The 22,689-nt window shown below is 39.7% G+C and overlaps 1 protein-coding gene across 1 annotated transcript; it reads right to left on the bottom strand.

Moving 5' to 3' along the window:
- Positions 1-17,995: 17,995 nt before the first annotated feature.
- LOC138885922 (uncharacterized) lies at positions 17,996-18,538 on the bottom strand. The gene has a single exon (XM_070166925.1). The coding sequence runs from the start codon at positions 18,536-18,538 to the stop codon at positions 17,996-17,998; it is 543 nt and encodes a 180-aa protein (XP_070023026.1).
- Between the last annotated feature and the right edge of the window lie 4,151 nt (positions 18,539-22,689).

Here is a 22,689-nt window from a genome sequence, read left to right as displayed (position 1 = left end):
ACAGATGTGATTGTAAAACTAAATCATATTACCAAGTATTACTAAAGATTTGAAATCTAGGTCCCATTATTCAGGGGGGTCCTGACAACTCTTAACTAAACGACAATTTAAAATCTAAGTTATATCTTCTACATATGTGACTTCTGCTAAATCTTGCTATCTAAGAGAATCTTTAAACTACTCCCCATTATCCAAGAGGGTCTTGAAAATCAAAAGTCCAATTTTATCTTAAGAGTGACAACTTTTACAGCTGAATTATACTACCCTACAACAGACTTTACTCTAAATATTGTTACCTAATTGAAATCTTAAAGCTAGGTCCCATTATTCAGGAGGGTCCTGAAAACTCTTAATTGATTCTTATCTCAAGCATGCAAACTTCTAAACCAACTTATGTTCCTTTGGGATACATTTATGCTAGATTATGCTATTTCTGAACTTTAAACTAGGTCCCATTTTCCAGGGGGTCCTGAAAATAAAAAATCAAACCTGTTTGGTGACTGCCTTTCTCCACGGAGAGTTCCTCTGAAACAAACGAACTTTTCTGCCCCTGTTTTAATCAAAGAAAAATTTTGTCAGTTTAAAATGTGGTGGTTGGTTTGTGGCCTTGATTTTGAGGACGGTTGCTCCTTCACTTCCCATGATAACTTTGATTTCCACTCGAAGACCTTCCTTGTTTATTGATTAACTACTTTTTTTGTCACCCTTATCATGGAAAATACTTCTGATCCATTCCAGCCCAATACCATTCATCTATTGCATTGACATGTACTAAACCTTTGTGTTTCTCATGAATCTCAAAGCACGACCATTGTCACCCACTCATCGAGTATGTTGTTTTTCTTGACTTAAACCACTGGCCCTAGCCTTGAGGTCTGTTGTTCCTTCACTTGCCACGATAACTTTGATTTCTGCTCGGAGGACCTCGCTTGTCACTGATTAAACACCTTTTGTCGATCTTACCACAAAAAATACCTTTGATCCGTTTGCCAAACCCCTACATCTTGTTGCATTGTTTATGAATTGATATGTACCAAACCGTCATTTTTCACCGAAACTACCTTCGATCCGTTCACCTAACACCCTCCATCTGTTGCATTGTTACTAAATTGATGTGTAACAAACCTTTGTATTTCATAAGGATCCCATAGCATGTTGATTATTACCAGCTCAATGCGCTTGTTATTCTTTCCTGACTTATGACACTTTGATGTACTGGCCAGATCCCGTTTTGTGCAATTGAAAAACTGGTGGCAAATTTTGAAGTTATTTCTTACTTGTTCTGACCAAACAGACTCGGAATGAGGAGGTAAACAAGACAAAAGGAACAGAGTAAAGGACAAGGGAAAGAGATGATTCCTAACAAGAAAACTACAGAGTAGAAACCTATCAGATATGGATACCAACTCTAATGACCATGACATGTACATGTTGATTAAATGGCCTAATCTGTCAAACAAATATGATGTTCAACTCTTGTTATACCCCTGAACCGTGAAACTGGGCTTTAATGCTCCGATTATCCAATTTGATTCACAATCCTTATTCGACTTGTAGTGCCTGAAGGGTTTTCACCATCAAGTCTCTCTCATTTTGATCTTTCTCTCAACTTGTTGTTGCCTTACGGTGTCCGCGAGGATTTTCACCAATAAGACTCTCTCATTTTTATTTCTCTCAGCTCTCGTCGCCTTATAGTGCCCGTGAGGGTTTTCACCAATAAGACTCTCTCATTTTTATTTTCCTGCTTGAACCAGAGTGTTGCCCCTGACATGAATTACCTTTACTTGCTCGACTTGGCATTTCTCAAAGACTGATCAGAAGGTCTTTCTTTGGACCGTAATGTGGGCTTTTGGACAGGGTTAGAAGGAAAGGGTATAAAAGACTCAAAACAATTCAAATGGGTTAAAGTTACAACTTTTGGAATCAGGTTTCTCACAACATACACAACTTCTACGCCAGTTTCTTGCATGGGGGACTTTTGGGATTTTTGTTTTGATGAGACCGAACCGTGAGGCTTCCTACGTATCCTTAAAAGGAATCAGGTCGAACGTAGTTCATGACATAGGAATTGCTCTGTTGTTGTGATTTTTCTTTTCTCTTTCTCTCTTCTTTTCTTTTCTTTCTTCCTTTTTCTCTTTTTGTTGAATTGTTGTTTTTTTTCCTTTCTTCTTTTTCCCTTTTTCTCCTTTTTTCTCTTTTTTTTTTTACAATTTTCATTTTTTCTTATCTCCCTTTTCATTCTTTTCTTTTGTCTTTTTCCTTTACTTATCTTTCATGCTTGTGTTTCTGATCTTTGCTATTGATTCCGAAAGGGGGGTATGAAAGAAAATAAACAAGGCTCAAAGGGGTAACGAAGGATAAGGTGTTTAGATAGCAGAACAAAATACCTTCGTCATTCCAATCTTCAAAACATGTCAAGTACAAACAACACAATTAAACAAACCAAGGAAAACATTCGTAACATCTTTTGATTGCGCCAGACTTGATGACCATATCCACACATTCGGATTCTACATCTGTTACATACAAAGCACCAGTAGACAACACTCTCACTCTCATTACCACGAACGGCCCCCTACAAATTTGGGGCAAACTTGCTTTTATCTTCAAATTGATGCAGCATGATGCATTTCAATAGGGGTTCTTTATGTTCTATCTGCCCCAGTTTCACACAATTCGGGCTTGAAGTGATCTCAACATGCCTTTACTTGTTTCCCTCAAATGTCCCTATCATCTTCAAAATTGTTTCATTCATTGCTTCATGACTAAACTGAATTTTTAAGACCAGGCCGAGAATTACGCATACATGTCATGTTACTAGAGTCAACAGGAAAAGAACTATAAAAGAAAAGAGAACTAAACGAAAATGACTAGAAATCACAGAAAATAGAAAATTGCATTAGACAGATGGTGATAGGGTTTGGACAGCAAAACAAACAAACTAAACTGGGGCTATAAACCTAGAACAAACCTAGACAACACTAAATAGGATACTAGACTAAACAAACTAGGCAAAATAAGAGGATAGAAGGGTTTGAGTCACAAGACAATATCTGGACTACAACCCTGAAATAACCCTGAAATAAAGAAGGGTTTGAGTCACAAGACGATATCCCTGGCTAACCAAGACAGGAGCGTCTTTCCAATTGCCAAGCTCGGCATCTTAGCCACTGAATTCTGCATCAACATTACTAGGACCTTCACAAACTTCCATCACATGGTTCTTAACAAATTGTTTTTGGGTTCCCTTTGCTGGCTCATTCTTAAGATCAACCTCTGATAGCACTGAAAACTTTGAAGCGCGTGGGCTTTCGAGGATCTCAGAAGAATTTTCATATTCCTTTTCAAAACAAATCATACTCACCATATGCGTCTCAGGCGACGGACTTTGGCTAGTGTCTGCTGCATCGGGATTTTGCACGACAATGTCACCTGCATCAATAAGCTTCTGAATTGCTTTCTTCAGATTCCAACACTTCTCTATGTCATACCCTGGGGCATCTGAGCAATATACGCACCTTTGAGAAAAATCAAACTTCTTTGGAGGAGGGTTTGGCATTTTTATCTGGATCGGCTTTAACATGTCCAATTCCTTCAACTTTTGGAATAAACTGACATATGATTCTCCAATAGGGGTGAAAGCCTTTTCTTTTTTCAGCAACCTCTCATTCTTAAATGCTTGATTGGGACGGAAACCTGATGGAGGGGGTTTTCGGTAGGCTCGTGGGGGTGGATAGGCATTTCGTGGAGCTGGGTACTGGGAAAAGGCCGTATGACTTTGGGAGTTCTATGGAGAGAAGTGGTATTGGGGGGATCATCTGGTGCACATGGATATCCATGGGGATGATGTCGAGGTTGAAAGTGTTGATCGGGAAAGCCCATCAGATCATTTTTTCTGTTTGTCTTTCTTCCACCCAAGCTTACTGGGATGTTCTGAATGTCTTTCGAACAACTCATGATTTTGCCTGACTTGATTCCCTCTTCTACTAGCTCCCCCATTTTTAACACATCTTTGAAAGGCTTTCCCAAGGCCGGGATCAAATGACTGAAGTAGGTGGGCCCTTGGGCTCGTAGGAAAAGCTCAACCATTTCTTCTTCCCCAATCGGGGTATTGACTCGAGCAGCCTGCTCCCTCCATCTGAGTCCAAATTCTCTAAAGCTTTCCTCCGGTTTCTTTTCCATTTTAGATAGGGAGGAGCGGTCTGGGGTAACACCTGATCTGTATTGAAAGTATCGAACAAAATCTTGAGCCATGTCACCCAATGTAGGCCACTTACCAACATCTTGATGATTATGCCATTCCAATGCTGCCCCAGTCATGCTCTCACTGAAGTACCAAATCATCTTTCTCGCCAACACTTCTCATTTTATTGCAATAATCCCTTAAATGGGCTACCGGATCCCCACACCCATCATACAAGTTAAACTTTGGCACCATAAACCTCGCAGGCAGATGAACGTCTGGGGACATAGACAATTCTTTGTAAGACATGCTACCCTGGTCTCCCGTTCCTTGCTTGTTCATTGAAGACTGTTCTATGCCTTTTAGCCTCCTGAGTATCCCATCTAGCCCTTTTCTTCCTGTGAACTCTTCATTTACAATATGAGACCCATCCCGCGGACCCTACTTGTATGAGTTGGGAACCTTATGGGCAACCTCTGAGGGGTAATATTGGGCATAATGAGTTTTGAATGAGTATTCATTATCGGGGATAGTAGATGTGACAGGAGGGCGATTTTGGGGAGAGGTAATTGGAGGATGAGTGATGGAGCTACTAAGACGGTTGGGAAAGCTGTGATAAGCGGGTAGATCTGGAGAGTATGGAGGATCATCTGGTATTGTGTTCGGAGCTTGGGTAAGGACGACATCTAAGAGGCTAGGTGGTGGCGGGGGTGGTACCTTCCCAGTCATTCAAGCCTGATACATGTCAGCCATGTGTTGTTTTAACATCTTTACCTCTTCAATCAACCCATTGTTCTATTCAACCAACTGCTTTCGAGCGTCGGTATCAACCAACTCAGTTCTGTTGTTGTCTGCCATTGCCTTTTGACTTTGTGTTGTAGAGAAGAGTTACCACTTTAAAAACCACAAACCAATCACCCTTCTGCTATGAATATAACAAAAAGAATCTATCACGTTAGCGTTAGGGCATTTAACATAATATAATCTCACTTTACGTGCAATGCACCTAACCACAGTTATCAGTTCTAAAATGACTTCGAGGGTACAAAGGTCAGTTGGCATCATCCCAATTTGTCCATTTTAACCTTCTCTTTTCTTTGTCTTTCTAGCACTTCTTGGCTTGCCCATTTTCCTTCATTTCTCTTTTTTTTATTATCACTTTTTTCTTTCTCCCATATCTCACATCCCACAATTTCACCTTTTTTTTGTTTCCTTCTTTTTTCCCTTTTTCCTTTTTTTCTTTTCTTTTAACATTTAAAAAAAATGATTCGATCGAACCCTATGTAGGTTGCCTACGTATCATGACACCGCATGAATCAGATCTTTACGTAGTTTTGGAAGATCAGAAATAAAGTAAACAAACTAACATTTTCATTCTCTTTTCTTTTCTTTTTCTTTTCTTTTTTTTAAAACAGATATTCTATGAGAAATTATCAAGGAAAAACCCTAAAAGAGAAAAATATTTTTTGATTCTCTCTTTTTTTTTTGTGAAGGAAATCTAAGGAATAAAAGAACAGAAAAATATTTTGAATCTTCATTTGATATCCTGACGCAAGATTTCGAAACAAGCAATAAACACAATAAGACAAAATATTTTTGGATTTCAATTTTGATTATCTAAAAAGAAATTCTAATGATAAACAAAAGATAAAGTATTTTTTCCCATGTACAATATCCTAAAGTTCTAATGAAAATAAAAGAATGGTTTTTCCTCATTTTTCACTAATTTCTCAAAGAGACACCTCAAAAGAAAACCTTTTTGGATTTTGGAATTAACACCCTAAAGAAAGCTTTTAAAGAAGTGTTAAAAGAAAATTCTCTTTTTTTGAATAAAAACAATTCATTTTAAGTCCTAGATATTAATTTCCTAAGAAAAAAGAAAAAAAAAAACCTCAACAAATTTTCATTTCTAGAATTAGTATTCTAAAGAAAATTTATAACAAAATATAAAATGCAACATCTCTTTTTTTTTGAATTTTGAGTTAGAGCATATTTTTCAAATATAAAGCAGAAAATACAATAACAAAAGGCTTGACATTACTGTACAAAATTAGAAAGTAAAAGACGACATAAAGTGAAGAACAGACTCAAAATATAAAAATAAAACAAATCTCCTTAAGCAACTCCTGCCTGAGCGATGCTGACCGGATGGTCACGGGGTGTCTGTCATGCTTAAATTTCGGTAAATAAATCCACACCTGAGAAAACTTTAAACCAACACTATGTGAGACAATAACATTCCCTAAGACACATGCAAGACACAATTGAGACTATTTTTTGCAAAATTACTTATTTGGTCAAATGGTGGCTAGAAGTGCAAAATTTGGCTAAAACCCCGAAAAGCCAAGAACTTAAGATTTACTAGGAAGACCGGACCCTATGTCGGTTGCCTACGTATCCCGCCTCGAGAGGCGAGAATCAAGTTCACGTAGTTCGGGAAGATTGGATACGGGCGAAAAATAAAAATAACAACTAATTTAGAGAAAATATGTTTTTTGTCTTTTTTTTCTCTTTTTTTTTGAAAAATGATGAAACATGTAAACTCTTTTTTTTTATTTTCTTTTTCCCCTTTTTTTTGATTTTTGATTTTTGAAAAATGATGAAAAAGTACAAAATTTTTTGAATTTTTCAAGCTCTTTTTTTTTCTTAACAAAATGTAACAGAAAAAATAATTAGGCCCCACTCGCTTTATCTTCACACTTCACCCTCTCTTTTTCTTTTTTTTTTTCTTCTTTCTGTTTTTTCATTTCTTCATCTACCCTCAGCTGTCATTGGTCCGCCAAATGACCCTTTTACCCTTGAATAAATGCAATATGTAGCACATAAGATGCATTAGGATGGTCTTTTATTTTTTGGGGTATACCTGTCCTAGACAGACCCAACCCCTGTGTTGAGTTCCCTAAGTCAAAATGCACATGATGCAAATAAACGTTCCTACTAGGGATCCGGCATAAGGTATTGTTATACTAGGTTTTAAAAAATTTGGGTTTATTTGTTCTAGACCTGGCTTACCCGAGCGGACAACTCGAGCCGGGGGGGGCTGCATACCAGTAACCAAAAGATCATCCAGCTTTGCAACTTGTCCGAACATCGTCCTATTTGGGATTTGACACTAACAGAAAGAAGTCATGACTAGCGTGCACTCCTCAGGAGAGGGAAGAGAGGGGTTTCGTAGTAGTTTATGTACAATTCAGATAATATCAAAGTGGTAAAAGCAACATTTAGCACATTAGGCCCGAACATGTAATAAAATCAGATAATAAATAAAGCCAAATATAACAATTCATCTAAGATCAAATTCTGAACCCTGAATCAGAAGTTCTGGGTTCTTATCCCCAGGAGAGTCGCTAGAGCTGTCACACCTCCTTTTTTCTTCTACACCCCGTAAAGGGTATAAATATAAGGGAGTTTTTCCAATTAATGGACAACCGAAACCGAATTTATTGTTTTTTTAATAAAATTCAGAGTCGCCACTTGGGAGATTTATGGTGTCCCAAGTCACCGGTTTAATCCCGAATCAAGGAAAAAGTTTGACTCTGTTTAACAGTCCGCGAACCAGAAATCTGGGTAAGGAATTCTGTTAACCCGGGAGAAGGTGTTAGGCATTCCCGAGTTTCGTGGTTCTAGCACGGTCGCTCAACTGTTATAATTGGCTTAATTATCTGAATTTAGAACATTTTGAACCTATGTGCAAATTTAACCTTTTAACCGCTTTAATTGATTTTTAAAGAAGATTGAACGTTATTAAAACATGTCTCGAACCACGTCACATAAATGCACCTGCGGTCCTTGACATACTTTAATATCGTTGAGATTTAGATTTGGGTCACATAAATGTGCACCCGAATTTAGGGAAATAACTTTATTAAAATGTCGCACTTAAAGCAACTACGCGTTTTTAACTTTGCGAGGGCCATGGAAATTTACTAAATGGCACGCCTCGAATTCTAAAGATTCAAGTATTAATTAAGCGAGGGCCGTCCGTTTTAAGATTTTTATTTAGCACGGCACACCTCGGTTCCAACTATTAAAAGGAAATTCAAAACCAAACTTTCGAGGGCCATAACTACTCTTCACAATTAATCTTGTCACTACTTAAAACTACATCATGTTATTAAATATAAGGGAAAACTCAACATGCCTATGTTATTAAAACTCAATATAAACTAAACAAAGTTTCATTCATGAATTCGATTAAGTGCAGAAAGGTGAATGTTTCGACTAAGTAGGCTAGAATAAGTAGTAAGCGAGAACAATATTGTACGTGAACCAATACTCTCAGGCAATTAAGCATGAATTCATCGTAATGGACCTACGACAACACAAGATCCCAATAATTAAAGAGATAAACAATAACCTGAATAATTACAAACAACTATTACCAACCCATTTCCTTTAAACTAAACATGATTTAGACGTATTAAATCTAACACAACACCAATAAGCAGTAAACCAGCACAAATAAGTAGTAAAACCAAACAAACATGCAGGGGAGTTCAAGATTCAATGTTGAAAATGTACCCAAACATTGAAGCAACTAAGAAGGGAGTAGAATGGACCTGAGATAATATTTTTTTTAAAATGGAATCTGAAAATGTTTAGCGAAACTCGACAGAGCCGTGACGGAACTCAACAACGGACCTCGATGGTACCACGACCTTAGACGGAAAGCCGACAACTGACCTGTGCCCGACCAAAACATACGCCAGTGATTCTAGCGGGACTTTTACTGACCGGAGAACTCGACGACGACATCAACGGAAAACTCGAATCTCTAACTATACCTCGATCGTGATTTCATCAGATTGAATGGACGATATTCTTTAATAAACCAAGCGAAGCCTGAAACCATATTCACGTTCCTCTCATGCTCACAAAACTCAATAGGTTCGCTACTGTCCCTTTCCCGCTCTATGCGTATGTGTGGCTATGTGTAAGTGTTTTTCGGTGAGAGGGAGATGATGGTCATGTTTTTCGTAACAGAATGGATGGGAGGAGATTGGCTACTGATATGCGTGGTTGTTCATGGTGTTGGCTAGTCGTTTGTGACGTGAAGCTTCGCCGGAAATGGCAGCTTTGCGGTGAACGGAGGTCCAGCGACGATGGTGAGCTGGGTGAGGTCGCTTGGTTCTGTTTGTCGCGTCTGGAACTCGTTGATCTGACGAGCTAGTGGAGCTCATTTTTTCGGCGAGTTTCAGGCAGAGACGGGGTCGTTTGACGATTAACGTTCAGGGGTCGTTGGTGTTTTCTCCGGCGAGCTGGGTTGTTCCTGGTTTTGGGGGCTGTTGGAGAAGCAGTTCTGGAAAGGGGGGGGGTTCGTTGGAGAATATGGAGTCGGGGGGGGGGGGGCGTGAAGAAGACGACGCAAGGGGGTGGGGTTCGTTATTTTTTGTTTTTTCTTTTATTTATATATTCTAGGTTTAGGTAGGGTTTTAGGTTAAGGGGTATGGGCCTAGGCATTATAAGCTTGGCAATTATGGGCTAAGTCCAAAATTAGGCCTAAAGATAGGTTGCTCGAGCCCAAGCTCTATTCTTTCGCTGCGAACGAGATTAAAAATGCGGGCCCATTTCTTAATTATTCCTACTATTCCAATAATTATTAAAATAAAACTAACCATTAAAACAAATCAATTTTTGGTATTTTCAAATATCATATTAAAATAAAAATACGATATTATTGTTGTATGCTTTTTTTTAAAGATTTTTTTAAAATTAAAAATGACTACAAAACATTAATGAACCTATTTTTTGTGATTTTTTGTTATTTTGTAATAAAATAAAGTAAAAGACCCAAAATTACTTAAAATATTTATATTATGCCTAAATTAAATATTTACACGCTAAAATATGAAAAATCTTGGGGAGGGTCAAAAATCACATGTCTACACTCTCTTTCTTTGCTTGTTCTTATTTTGGTTAGTTAGCATTGAGGACAATGCTATATTTTATTTGATGGGGTAGCCCTATTTGGATGACTGTATAAATGACATTACGTTTTCTTTATGCTTTCTTTTTACCTTTGGTTTGTACATAATTTTATCATTTTATTGCTCTTTTCGTACTTTTTACTTTTGGTCTATATATAAAGTTACGTTTTAATGTACATATTCATTCTCCCTTATGTATATTAGACTAATTCCCCTCTTGTATATATTCATTTTACTTTCCGCATTTTTCCTTTCATAGCTTCTTATTTTATGTTCGTAGCTTCTTGTTTTGAGTTTTTGCAGTAAGCCTTTAGTTTTCTTAATGGCATGATTCTTTTCAAAGGTGGAATTTGTGTGAACCGGGTGGCTCTTCCCGATGATGGATCCCATGACAACCTTCTTAAGGGTTTGAGTCTGGTTTCTTTTTGCTTTTAGTGTAAAGAGTAGCTAGTTGGTAAGGGTGCCTCAAGCAAAGCTTCATTGGGCATAACACATTTGCCTTTGATCCTATGGTCAAAATAAATTGTTGTGAATAGGATGGTTAAAGTGGTGACCTTGAGACTCTTGTGTTGGCCGATAATCATCAAGTGATTTTTTGGGACCATTGTGTTGCTAAAATCATCAAGAGGGTCTTTTTAGAACGGGTAAAGGCTTGTATCATGGTCTTTGAAAGAAAAAGGGCTATGGCTCAAATGGGTTGACTAGGGATATTATCATTGGTAGGCGATGGATTTTTTCAAGATACTATTAGGATGAAGGAGAGCCTATAATCACTTCTCAAGTCAAACTACACTTAGGATTTCGCTTAGACAAACATTCAGGGCAAGTTCTAGACTCAATGACACGGGACTTGGACTTGCAAATCAAATTCTCACCACACAAGCTATATGATTGCTAAAGAGACAAAGTCGGGGGCCCACAACAACCTTAGCTAATATTTGAGTAATGCAAATAGTCCTGAAAAACCACTTGATGATTATTAGTCAACACAAGAGTCTCAAGGTCACAAATGTCACCATCCTATACACACCAATTTGTTCTTGACCATAAGATCAAAGGCAAATGTGTTAGGCCCAAGTGAAGCTTTTCTTGATGCACTATTACTCACTAGCTACTATTTACACAAAAACGAAAAGAAAACAAACTCAAACCCTTAAGAAGGTTGTCATGCCATCCATCATCGGGAAGAGCCACCCGGTTCACACAAACTCCACCTTTGGAAAGAACCATGTAATTAAGAAAACCAAAGGCTTATTGAACGCAAAACTCATAATAAGAAGTTACGAACTAAAAAAGAAGCTATGAAAGAAAATACGAAGGGTAAACTAAATATGTATAATAGGGGACTTAAATGAAAATACATAAGAGGAAATGAATATATACATAAAAAGTAACATTATATACAAACCAAGATTGCATACGAAAAGTGCAATAAACTGGTAAAATTATGCACGTACCAAAAGTGAAAAAGCATAACAAAAAGGAAAATAGTATCATAATTACAGTCCAATATCATCAAAATAGAACTACCCCTTCAAATGAAAACTAGCATTATCCTCAATGCTAACTAGCCAAAAATAAACTCAAGAAAAAGATAGAGAGTAATGAAAACTCCCTATTGGTCCTTCATCTACATGGAATCATGAGCCTGGGCCCCTGGGTCCTATGGCTGCTCGAAAACCTGTGACTGGATCCCTGTAACCTGTGCCTACTCTGGGACCTGAGGATGCTCTGAGACCTGAGGCTGCTATGAGATCTGAGGCTGGCTAGAGGAACCTCCCTGCGGGTCCTCCAACTCAATCACTACATCATCTGTTTGGGGGATCACTCTCCTCCTCTTTGGTGCCCTCTCCGACTTCGGCTCAGTCTGAGCTGCTGGAGGTTGGTAATGCAATAGTATCTCCAATGGTAGATGATCAAAAGCCTTCATCTTCTCCGCTTTTACCCTCAACTCCTAAACAGACTCCTTTGAGGCCCGAGTGTGCTTCAGCTTCTTTGTCTTCTTGGTCAGCTCTTTTAGTGATTTTCCATGAGCGTCTATAGCCTCCATAATCAACTTTTGGTTCTCCAGGAGCTTCTTCTAGTTGTCCAGAAGCTCCTTGAGAGCCTCATCCACTAAAGCTGGAACCTGTGGCTCTGGGGGTACGGACTAGGCTGCCACCGAGCTAGAAAGCACAGACAACTTAGAAGTAGTTGTCTATATCCAGTTGTTGATACTGGCAAGTATTTGGCTCAAACGGTGGGCAGTCAATGGGTAGGCTGAGGATGAGGGTATATCTGGAGCAGTGGAAGTAGAGGGTCCTGAGGTAATATCTAGTGTGGCTGTGAGAGGCTGAGAAGAAGGGACTGCTACTAATGGCTCTTCAGACTGGCTAGTAGAAGTAGTGGCTTTGCCTTTAGGATCTTTGGCTTTGGGGTTGTCATCAGCCTTGAGGTTGTACCATGCAAAGGGCTTCTTTGGTTTCACCTTCACGTAAAACTTCCTTTTCTCCACATCCTAGTCCCCAAAATACATTGTAAGGAAATTTGGGAAGGGGTATGATCTATCACCTTTATTGACCACCCTAGTGATCACTCGAGACATAACATTATTGATATTGATCGGGAACCCCTCCATAATAGAAGCCACCAATATCACCTAGGAGACCGGCATAGAGTTCTCATGGGTAGTGGGGTCCATCCTGCTACATACAATAGTCTCCCACCCCTTCGCCTCGAAATTTAAAGTCTTCCTCAAAATGTGAACTCCTGATGTCAACCATGTTGGGGTGGTACCCGGGAATGCCAGGTATTCTGCTAACCATGGATGGGCTCCCTCATCCAATGCCACATTTTCTAAGTATAATGATTCATCTTCCTCAGGAAAGCTCAGATAGTCATTAATTGTCTTCCTATCGAACTTCACTATCAAATTCCACACCTTAGTCACATTAGTGACCTTTTTTATGTGGGCGGCATTTGCGTAAAACTCCTTGACTAAGTGCTCGTTTGCATCCCAGACTTTGCTTGTAAAATACTCCCAGTCTGGTCTCTCTCTGAATTACCTCTTCACATTAGGGTTGGGAGGCAGAAGGTCCATCTCAATGAATTTTCGCTCAAGAATCAATCCTCTGGGGCCACCACTCTCAGAACTTGTGGTACGCAATCTCACTAACAAATCTCTTTCACCAATCCTCCGGATTTCTAGTTCTTTCCACACCCCCTGTTTGGGGTTCTTCCCCTTATTCTTCATCAATGGGATCCTCCCCGGCTGTTGAAGCTGTGGGTGAAGTAGATGTTGCACTATTACTGTTCTCTGCTGAGCACTCAGATGACTCAGAAGAAACTTGAACTAAAGCTTGAGCAATAGGAGAGGTCAGAGGTGTGGGCACATCTCTCAATCTAAACTTCCCCAGGAAGTCGGGTACATATTCCGACACTGAGTCAGACTCTGATGCCTCTTGGGAGGGCAAATACTCACTTCCCTCTGAATGGGAAGCAGCTCTATCTGCAACCTTAATTTATTTTCTGGTTTTCCCAATTGCTTTCCAAATCCGTAGGGTCAATTTTATCATTCCTTGTTCCCTATCTCGGGAGGACTCTCCTTTCCTTTCTGTTTGTCACCACCTCTTCTTGATTTAACCATTGTCTGCAAGGAGAATTCAGTTGATGTTTGTTAGTATCAATACCAGAAGAAATAATGATGAGTATGATTGAAAATAGTTGACTGCAGTCTACATAAAATAGATTGCGGCCGCAAAGGTACCACCGCGGACCGCAGTGTGGTGGGGTTCAGACTACCCACCCTCTGATTCAGGTCACCGCGGACCGCGAAAATTGATGTGTGGCAGCGGTAAAGCACCGCGGACCGCGGTTATCAAGGTATGAAAATCTCTCAAAAGATAGTTGACTGCGGACCGCGGACCGCAACTGTCAAATTTTTAGGCTCAACACCTAGGGTTTCAAATTTTCGTGCATGTTAGCATTAATCATCATATTATCAACTCACTAGGTAGTTAATCACCATTTCTAACTAATTAAAACCTAACCTAATTAACATTCTAGAACCCTAAGTTAAAAATTGAAAGAAAAAGGTAAAAGAAGAAGAAGAAGTAAGCACTATCAAATTAAAAGAAAATAAAATAAAATTAATGACTAAGGATAGATTTGAAGTACTAGAAGTGAGATGCAATACAGATGAAGCTCAGTTCTTGTGTTGTGCAAATCAATGGGTGAGTGAACAATAATCAATATTATGTGAGAGTACAAAGAGCGAAAAGTGTAAAAGGGGGGCCTAAGGTCCTATTTATAGAAAAAGACCTGGGACCCACACTACTTACCCACTGCAGACCACAAAAAATCCAATGCGGACCACGGTTATTAAACCCAGAAGGGCCCTGGCATGGACTTCACCGTGAACCGCAGAGAATGCACTGCGACTGTGGTAAGGCACCATGGACCGTGAAAAATGCGTTGTGGTTGCAGTTGAAACTTCAGAGAACTAACACTTTTGCAAATTTAGCACTACGGACCGCAATCAAATTTTGCCCCCGCGAAAAGGCCATTGCGGCAGCGAAAAATACAATGCGGCAGCGGTCCAAACTTTAGAGAGTGCAACATTTTTCCATTTTGGTCCTGCACTGCAAACAGCTCTACACACATCTCACAACCAGTTAGTCCAAAAGAAAATCCTACACTAAGAAGAAAATCAAAGAAAACAAATAGAAAGACACATGGGTTGCCTACCAAGAAACGACTGATTTAACGTCGTCGCACGACGCAGGTTACCATTAAATCACTTTAGATAGATCATTGTCACCACTTGGCTATCATCAATCTTGCCAATATATTGCTTGACTCTATGCCCATTAACTCTAAAGATTTCTCCATTTTTGTTTTTCAAGTCAAGTGCACCAAACAGAGTCACAAGCACCACTTCAAAAGGTCCACTCCATTTCGACTTAAGCTTTTTCGGAAAAAGATGCAACCGAGAATTGAACAAGAGAACCAAATCACCCACATTGAACTCCTTGCCATGAGCATACTTGTCATGAAGGTACTTCATCTTGTCCTTGTACAAGGATGAACTGGAGTAGGCATGAAATCAGAATTCATCAAGTTCATTAAGCTGCTCCACACAAAGATTTGCTTCCACATCCCATTCAAGATTTAGCTTCCTTAAATCCCACATGGCCTTGTGCTCTAACTCGACCGATAGATGGCAAGCTTTCCCAAACACCAACCAGTACGGCTACGTACCAATCAGAGTCTTGTAAGCACTTCTATAAGCCCATAGAAAATCATCCAATTTCTTTGATCAATCAGTCCTATTTGCATTGATCGTCTTTGACAATATACTCTTGATATCCCTGTTTGAGACTTCAACTTGGCCACTTGCCTGAGGATGATAAGGGGTAGAACTTTGTGATAGACACCGTACTTTGCAAGCAAAGTGTCAAAAGCTCTATTGCAAAAATGAGACCCCCCATCACTTATGATTGCTCGAGGAGTGCCAAACCTAGTAAAAATACTCTTCTTGAGAAACGCAACAACACTTCGGGCCTCATTATTGGGTAAAGCCATGGCCTCAACCCACTTTGAAACATAGTCAACTGCCACTAGAATGTATGTGTTGCCACATGAACTAACAAACGGGCCCATGAAATCAATGCCCTACACATCAAAGATATCAACTTCGAGGATAGTGGTGAGAGGAATCTCATCTTTCTTTGAAATTCACCGGCTCTTTGACACTCGTTGCATCTCTTCACAAGTTCATTTGCATCCTTATACAATGTTGGCCAATAAAAACCACAACTAAGAACCTTTGAAGTTGTCCTCGCCCCACTATGATGACCATCGTAGGGAGAGGAATGACAAGCCTCTAGAATACTCAATTGCTCCTCCTCCGGGACACATCTTCAGATCATACCATCAGTGCATATCTTGAACAAGTAAGGCTCATCCCAATAGTAGTCCAAACTATCCCGTTTAAGCTTCTTCCTTTGGTTAGAAGAGAGCTCACACGGTACAATACCAGTCACAAGGAAGTTGGCAACATCCGCAAACCATGGCATGTTGTTCACCAATACGGAGATGAGCTGCTCATCAGGGAAAGAATCATTAATTTCAAGGCCATCACGGGGCCCCCCTCCTCCTCCAAGCGTGACAAGTGGTCCGCCATTTGGTTTTAACACCCTTTCCGGCCCACAAACTCCAAATCAAACTCTTGAAGCAACAAGACCCATCTCATTAACCGAGCTTTGGAATCCTTCTTCGTCATCAAGTATCAGAGTGTAGCATGGTCGATATGAACTATCACCTTGGCATCCATGAGATAAGGACTAAATTTCTCCATTGCGAACAAAATAGCCAACAACTCTTTTTCCTTCACCGTGTAATTCACTTGAGCATCATTCATTGTTTTTCTTGCATAATACACCGGGTGAAACATTTTATTTACTCTTTGACCCAAGACCCCCCCAACCGCAACATCACTCGCGTCACATATGAGCTCAAAATGTAAGCTCCAATTGGGTGCGGTAATAATAGGAGTGGTGGTCAACTTGAACTTGAGGAGTTCAAAAGCTTTCATACACTCTTCATTGAATATGAACTTGACATCTTTTTCCAATAACTTGCATAATGAATTCACTACCTTAGAAAGGTCTTTAATGAATCTTCGGTAGAAACCCGCATGACCTAGAAAACTTCTAACCCCTTGACTGAGGTAGGAGGAGGAATCTTTGAGATCACTTTAATTTTAGCCTTGTCTACCTCTATGCCATGCTTTGAGATATTATGGCCAAGGACAATGCCCTTCTCGACCATAAAGTGATATTTCTCCCAATTAAGCACAAGATTGGTTTCTTCACACCGTGCCAACACCCTGTCAAGATTCTTCAAACATTCATCAAATAAGTCACCCACAATGCTGAAGTCATCCATGAACACCTCCAAAATGTCCTCCACCATGTCGGTAAATATGGCCATCATACATCGATGGAATGTAGCTGGTGCATTACACAACCCAAATGGCATCCTAGAAAAGGCAAAGGTATCATACGGACATGTGAAAGTGGTTTTCTTCTAATATTTAGGTGCAATCAAAAAATTTGGTTGTACCTAGAATACCCATCTAGGAAATAGTAGAAGGCATGCCCAGCAAGTCTATCTAGCATCTGGTTAAGAAAAGGCAATGGAAAGTGATCCCTGCGGGTCACTTTATTCAACTTGTGGTAGTCCATGCACACCATCCACCCAGTAACAGTCCTGGTAGGAATCAACTCATTTTGCGCACTGGTAACTACGGTCATACCACCCTTCTTTGGCACACATTGCACCGGCGAAGTCCAAGAACTATCAGAGATGGGGTACACAACCCTGATATCCAACCATTTGATCACCTCCTTTTTCACAACCTCTTGCATCGCCTCGTTCGACCTCCTTTGATGTTCCACGGAGGGCTTTGCATCATCTTTGAGAATAATCTTGTGCATGCAAAAGGTGTCATCTACCTGCTTGTTAGTAAGACAAGAGGAAAAAATAACTGGCAAAGTTGAACTAAGGCCTAAGAATTCATACTTGAGGTGTGGAGGCAACGACTTCAACTCCAACATGGGAGGTTCCTCGATTGAGGGCTTTGTTGGTGGAGTCTTCCTATTCTCAAGATCCAAAGAGAGCTTCCGAGGCTCATAAGAGTAAGAGTCCATTCCATGTAAAGCACTGACACACTCCACCCGGCCTTCATCCTCATTTACATCAAAATTCAACAATACCGCCTTTAGAGGGTCCTCCACATTGATCATTGCACTAGTATTATCAACTATCACTGCCGTGACATGATCCACGAAAGAGCACACTATAGTACTATTGGGCTGCTTCATTGACTTGCACACATGAAAGACTACTTTTTCATCACCCACCCAGAAGGTGAGTTCTCCTGCTTCACATCAACTAAGGCCTTCCCAGTTGCAAGGAAAGGTCTTCCCAATATGATCGGAACCTCATAATCTACCTCACAATCCAAGATCACAACATCAACGTGAAAAATGAACTTGTCCACCTGAACAAGAACATCATCTACAATACCAAGCGGCTTCTTCATAGTTCTATCCGCCATTTGCAACCTCATTGAAGTAGTCCTCGGTTTCCCAATACCCAAAATCTTGAAAACAAAGTAAGGCATCAAGTTGATACTTGCCACCAAATCACATAGAGCTTTTTCAAAGTTTGCACTCCCAATGGTGCAAGGAATGGTGAAAGCGCTGGGATCTTCTAGCTTCGGAGCCATCGAGTGCACTATTGCACTAAATTGGTAGGTCATCTTGATGGTCTCACAATCCATGGATCTTTTCTTTGTCACCAAGTCTTTCATGAACTTGGCGTACCCCGACATTTGTTCTAGAGCCTCAACCAAAGGCACATTAATTGATAAGCTCTTCATCATGTCAATAAATTTCTTAAACTGGTTCTTATTTTTCTACTTCACGAGCCTTTGAGGATAAAGTGGAGGTAGCCTTCGCAAAGGAAGCCTTGGCTTTAGGCATAACCGTTTCTGGCATGTCTATTACGTGTTCCCTAGACTGGTTCATGTCATTCTGAGTTTTCACCTCGTTATCTTGGATATCAATCCTCACTTCCTCATTTAAGTTCTCATAAGTCACATTCTTAACCATAAAAGGGATAGTATCCTCTTGCAACTCAACTTCATCACTCAAAATTTCTTTTTATTTGGAGGCATTCATATCACCGCCTCGTCCACTTTTTGTGGTTACCGCTATTACATGCTCGACATTGTTCTCACCCTTCGGGTTGACTACCGTATCACTAGGTAGAGCCCCCTTAGGGTGAGTATTCAAGGATTGTGAGATATGGCCTAATTGAACCTCCAAGTTTCTGACTGAAGTATTATGGGATGCCAACTGGGCATCAGAGTCAATATTCTTTTTCATCATCTGTTCAAACATCATTTCGATTCTCCCCATTTCATTATTGGATGAACTAGCACCTTAGGATGGAAATGGGGGTGGATTGTTTGGTTATTGATACATCGGGGGACTTTGAAAGCCTTGCCCCTGATTTCCTTGATTGCCATTGTTCCAACTACCCTGATTGTTGTTTCCACCCTAGTTGTTGTTGTTGCTACTCCAATTACCCTAATTGTTCTGGTTGCCCCAATTTGAATTTTGGTTATTGTTCCCCAATTACTATTCCCTTGTTGTTGTTGATTTCCCAAATTGCCTTGGGATCTCCATTGTTGTTGTTGGTTAGAAGAATTGCCCCTTTGGCCCTGATAGTTGTTCACGTATTGCACTTCTTCATTCTGCTAATCATACACATCATCTTGGAACCCACCACTATCTTGGTCATATTGATCCGAACTCCCTTGGTTCTGTTGACCTCTATGTATTCTTTTGTTCACTAACATGTTGACACCCTCGATAGCATTTACTTGTCGTGGAGTTTGAACCTGTTGTAATAGTGCCTTTGCAAGCTAGTTTATTGTTATTGTCAGTTTTGCTATTGCCTGCCCATGATCATGGAGCTCTTTGTGCAAGTGAATGATCGTGGGGGTCACCCTATGTCACATTTGCTATACTTTGCCAAGTGGAGGACGTGTCAACCATCTCATCCAATATTGCATTAGCCTCATCATACAATGTGTTCATGAAATTGCCCTCGGCGAGTTGGTTCACTATGCACTGATTTGTTGTGTTAATACCTCGGTAGAATGTCTGTTGTACCATTGCCTCAGTCATATCATTATTTGAGAATTCCTTTACCATAGTCCGGTATCTCTCCGATATCTCATGAAGTGGTTCATTGGGCTCCTATTTGAAAGCTAAGATTTCATCCCTCAAGTTTGCCATATGGCCCTATGAGAAAAGCATTGCAATGAATTTATCCTCCAACTCTTCCCAAGTAGTGATGGAATTGTTGGGAAGCCTTTCAAGCCAGTCCAAAGCTTTCTCTCTAAGTGTAAAAGGGAATAATCTCAACCGAAGTGCATCCTCTGACACATTTGTTTGTTTTCTCCCTCAACAGGTATCCAAAAGCCCTTAAGATGTTTGTAAGCATTCTGATGGGGAGCACCTGTGAAATACTCTCGTTGCTCCATCAAAGTCAACATCACATTTGTAATTTGGAAATTGCGCGCCCGGATCTGGGCAGGACAATTGCACTATCATACCCTTGGTTTGGAAGCTCCCGAGGAGCTACTCTTGGAGGTGGATGGGGAGGGTTTGGAACACTATCATTGGCCTGACGGCCTCTCCTTTGTCCTTGAGGTACTAGAGGCACCTCATCTTCACCATTATCAACAACCTCCTCCCCTGGGATCACGTTTCCAAGAGGGTCATTGTTGTTGTTGGCTACCATTTTGTACCAAAATTGGCGACACACACAAGTTAGTATCACAGAAGGAAACAAAAACATGACACAAAACTATTTAGATAGATAGACAAAACTATTAGCTCCCCGACAATGGTGCCAAAAAGTGATCGGGTTCTACCCTACACCACTACAGAGTGGCGAGAGTAGTCGATGCAACTTTTACCCAAGAAGGTCGGGATCAAATCCATAGGGAGCTATAATAATGTTTAAAGTTGGATTTCTATCTAATCTAGCAGTGCGTATTGCTCTTACTTACAATTCCAATCATATTTGTTTGTTTGTTACTTCTAAGTTTATACTTATGATATGCGAAATTAAGCTAAGTAAAAATGCTTGTAAGGTTTTCTAAATGGTTAAAGAGGCCCTAGGGAAGTGACTTTCCCATATGTGAATACTTGACGGGTTCTAAAGCTTAAGGCAAAGTTGCTATGATTGGGATTGCGATATAGCCAATGCACGAAATTACTCACTCTATACCCCTCGGTAGCCTGAGTGACTTTTCCCCAATTGACTTTCTCAAGACCAATTCGGTGTCAAAATTGTGCAAGCAATATAGGCTCAAGTTGGGTATTACTATCTGTCGCGACCCCTTTATCTCGCGAAATTGGGTTTATGACATTTGGAGGGACAACTCATTCCTTTTGGGAACTGGGTTTGCATTTGAAGAATTGACACATAATGATTTAAGGTGCATTAGGACACCAAAAGAGTTTGATTTTAATAACCAGAGATAGGGTAAGAGCTTGAAATTATTCTAAGGGGAAGGTGTTAGGCACCCCTCAGAATCCACTAGTGTGGTTCTCGGCCAGACAATTATTGTGAATTTGGGTGCAATTAACATGTAGATGAATAAGGCTCAAATAAGAGGGGGTTTCACATAATGGTTTGAAAGTAAACAAAGTTGATTTTAAAAAAAAAAAGAACTGAAATGCTAAAGAAATAAGAGGGGGGGGGGTCTTATGTTTATAAAAAATATGGATCACCCCACACAATGTCCGGTAATCACTTCTCAATGAGGGGCTACGCGTGACATTATTGCGTGGTCATCATATACATATCTACATTTCCCACCCCGTTAAGGTATTTAAAGTGCGTAATGGTCTCGATTACTTATTGCACGCTATTACCCGTCCCAATTCTATCAGTCTCGGAGGCACTTAGGACTACTAATCCTAAAAGGAGGGATATTAGGCTTATTTGTAGTTTCAAAGGTAAAAATTTTAAGGCGACATAGAAAAACACATATTGCATATAAAAAGGGAAAACACATAAGCATATAGGTTCAATTATACCTCCTCAAACAAACACATAAAGTAGCATGTCTTACACATACTGCTTAGGTCTGATTCAAAAGCATTAAAGACCAGGCAGATGAGATTATTGAGGTAGTTTAGTTTATTGCATAACTTAGATAAAAAGTCCGAGTCAGGCCTGCCTACTGGTTGTAATAATTAATAGAAGCAGATTCAGTTTACAGATATTACCCTAAGGCTTGCCTAAGTGTTTAGACGGGGTCCTATAGGCATGATATCTACTGAATTCAGAAGGTGATGAGACAATGGGAACTTGAAATAAATTATTTGTGATCCTATAGGCATGCTTAGTAAACCTTGTTGAGCGAGGGAATTAGGTTATTAAAGAACATAATGTACAAAAAATGGACTAGTTACAAGTGTTGCAGGCGGTAGTATCTACTATTACTGATTTTATATCTAACACTGAGTGAAGCGAATCAGATTCATTTAAGAAACCCCCGTAGGCATGATTTCTATATGTCGCTGATTTTATACCCTTATAGACGTGGTATCTAAATGCAGAAACTTGTATTAAACCCTATAGACATAATATCTAAACGCAGAAACTTGTATTAAACCTTATAGACATAGTATATAAATGCAGAGACTTGTAATAAACCTTATAGACCTGGTATCTAAATGCAGAAACTTGTATTAAACCTTATAGACCTGGTATTTAAATGCAGTTTGAATTATGTAGAACTAAAAGTACCCTATAAGTAGGTTTTCTACATGAAGTTGAATATGCAGAATTAAAAGGTATCATATAGGCATGATTTCTATATGGAATTGAATATGCAGAAATATAACGGTCTATAGGCATGATTTCTATATGGAATTGAATTAAAACAACCCTATAGGCATGGTCTCTAGGTGAAGTTCGAATATGCAGGAGTTAGAACACCCTATA

The sequence above is a fragment of the Nicotiana sylvestris genome, chromosome 2 (genome assembly GCF_000393655.2).
Source record: "Nicotiana sylvestris chromosome 2, ASM39365v2, whole genome shotgun sequence".
Taxonomy (NCBI): domain Eukaryota; kingdom Viridiplantae; phylum Streptophyta; class Magnoliopsida; order Solanales; family Solanaceae; genus Nicotiana; species Nicotiana sylvestris.
The sequence above is the reverse complement of the archived record's forward strand: the minus strand, read 5'-3'. Positions and strand labels throughout refer to the sequence as shown.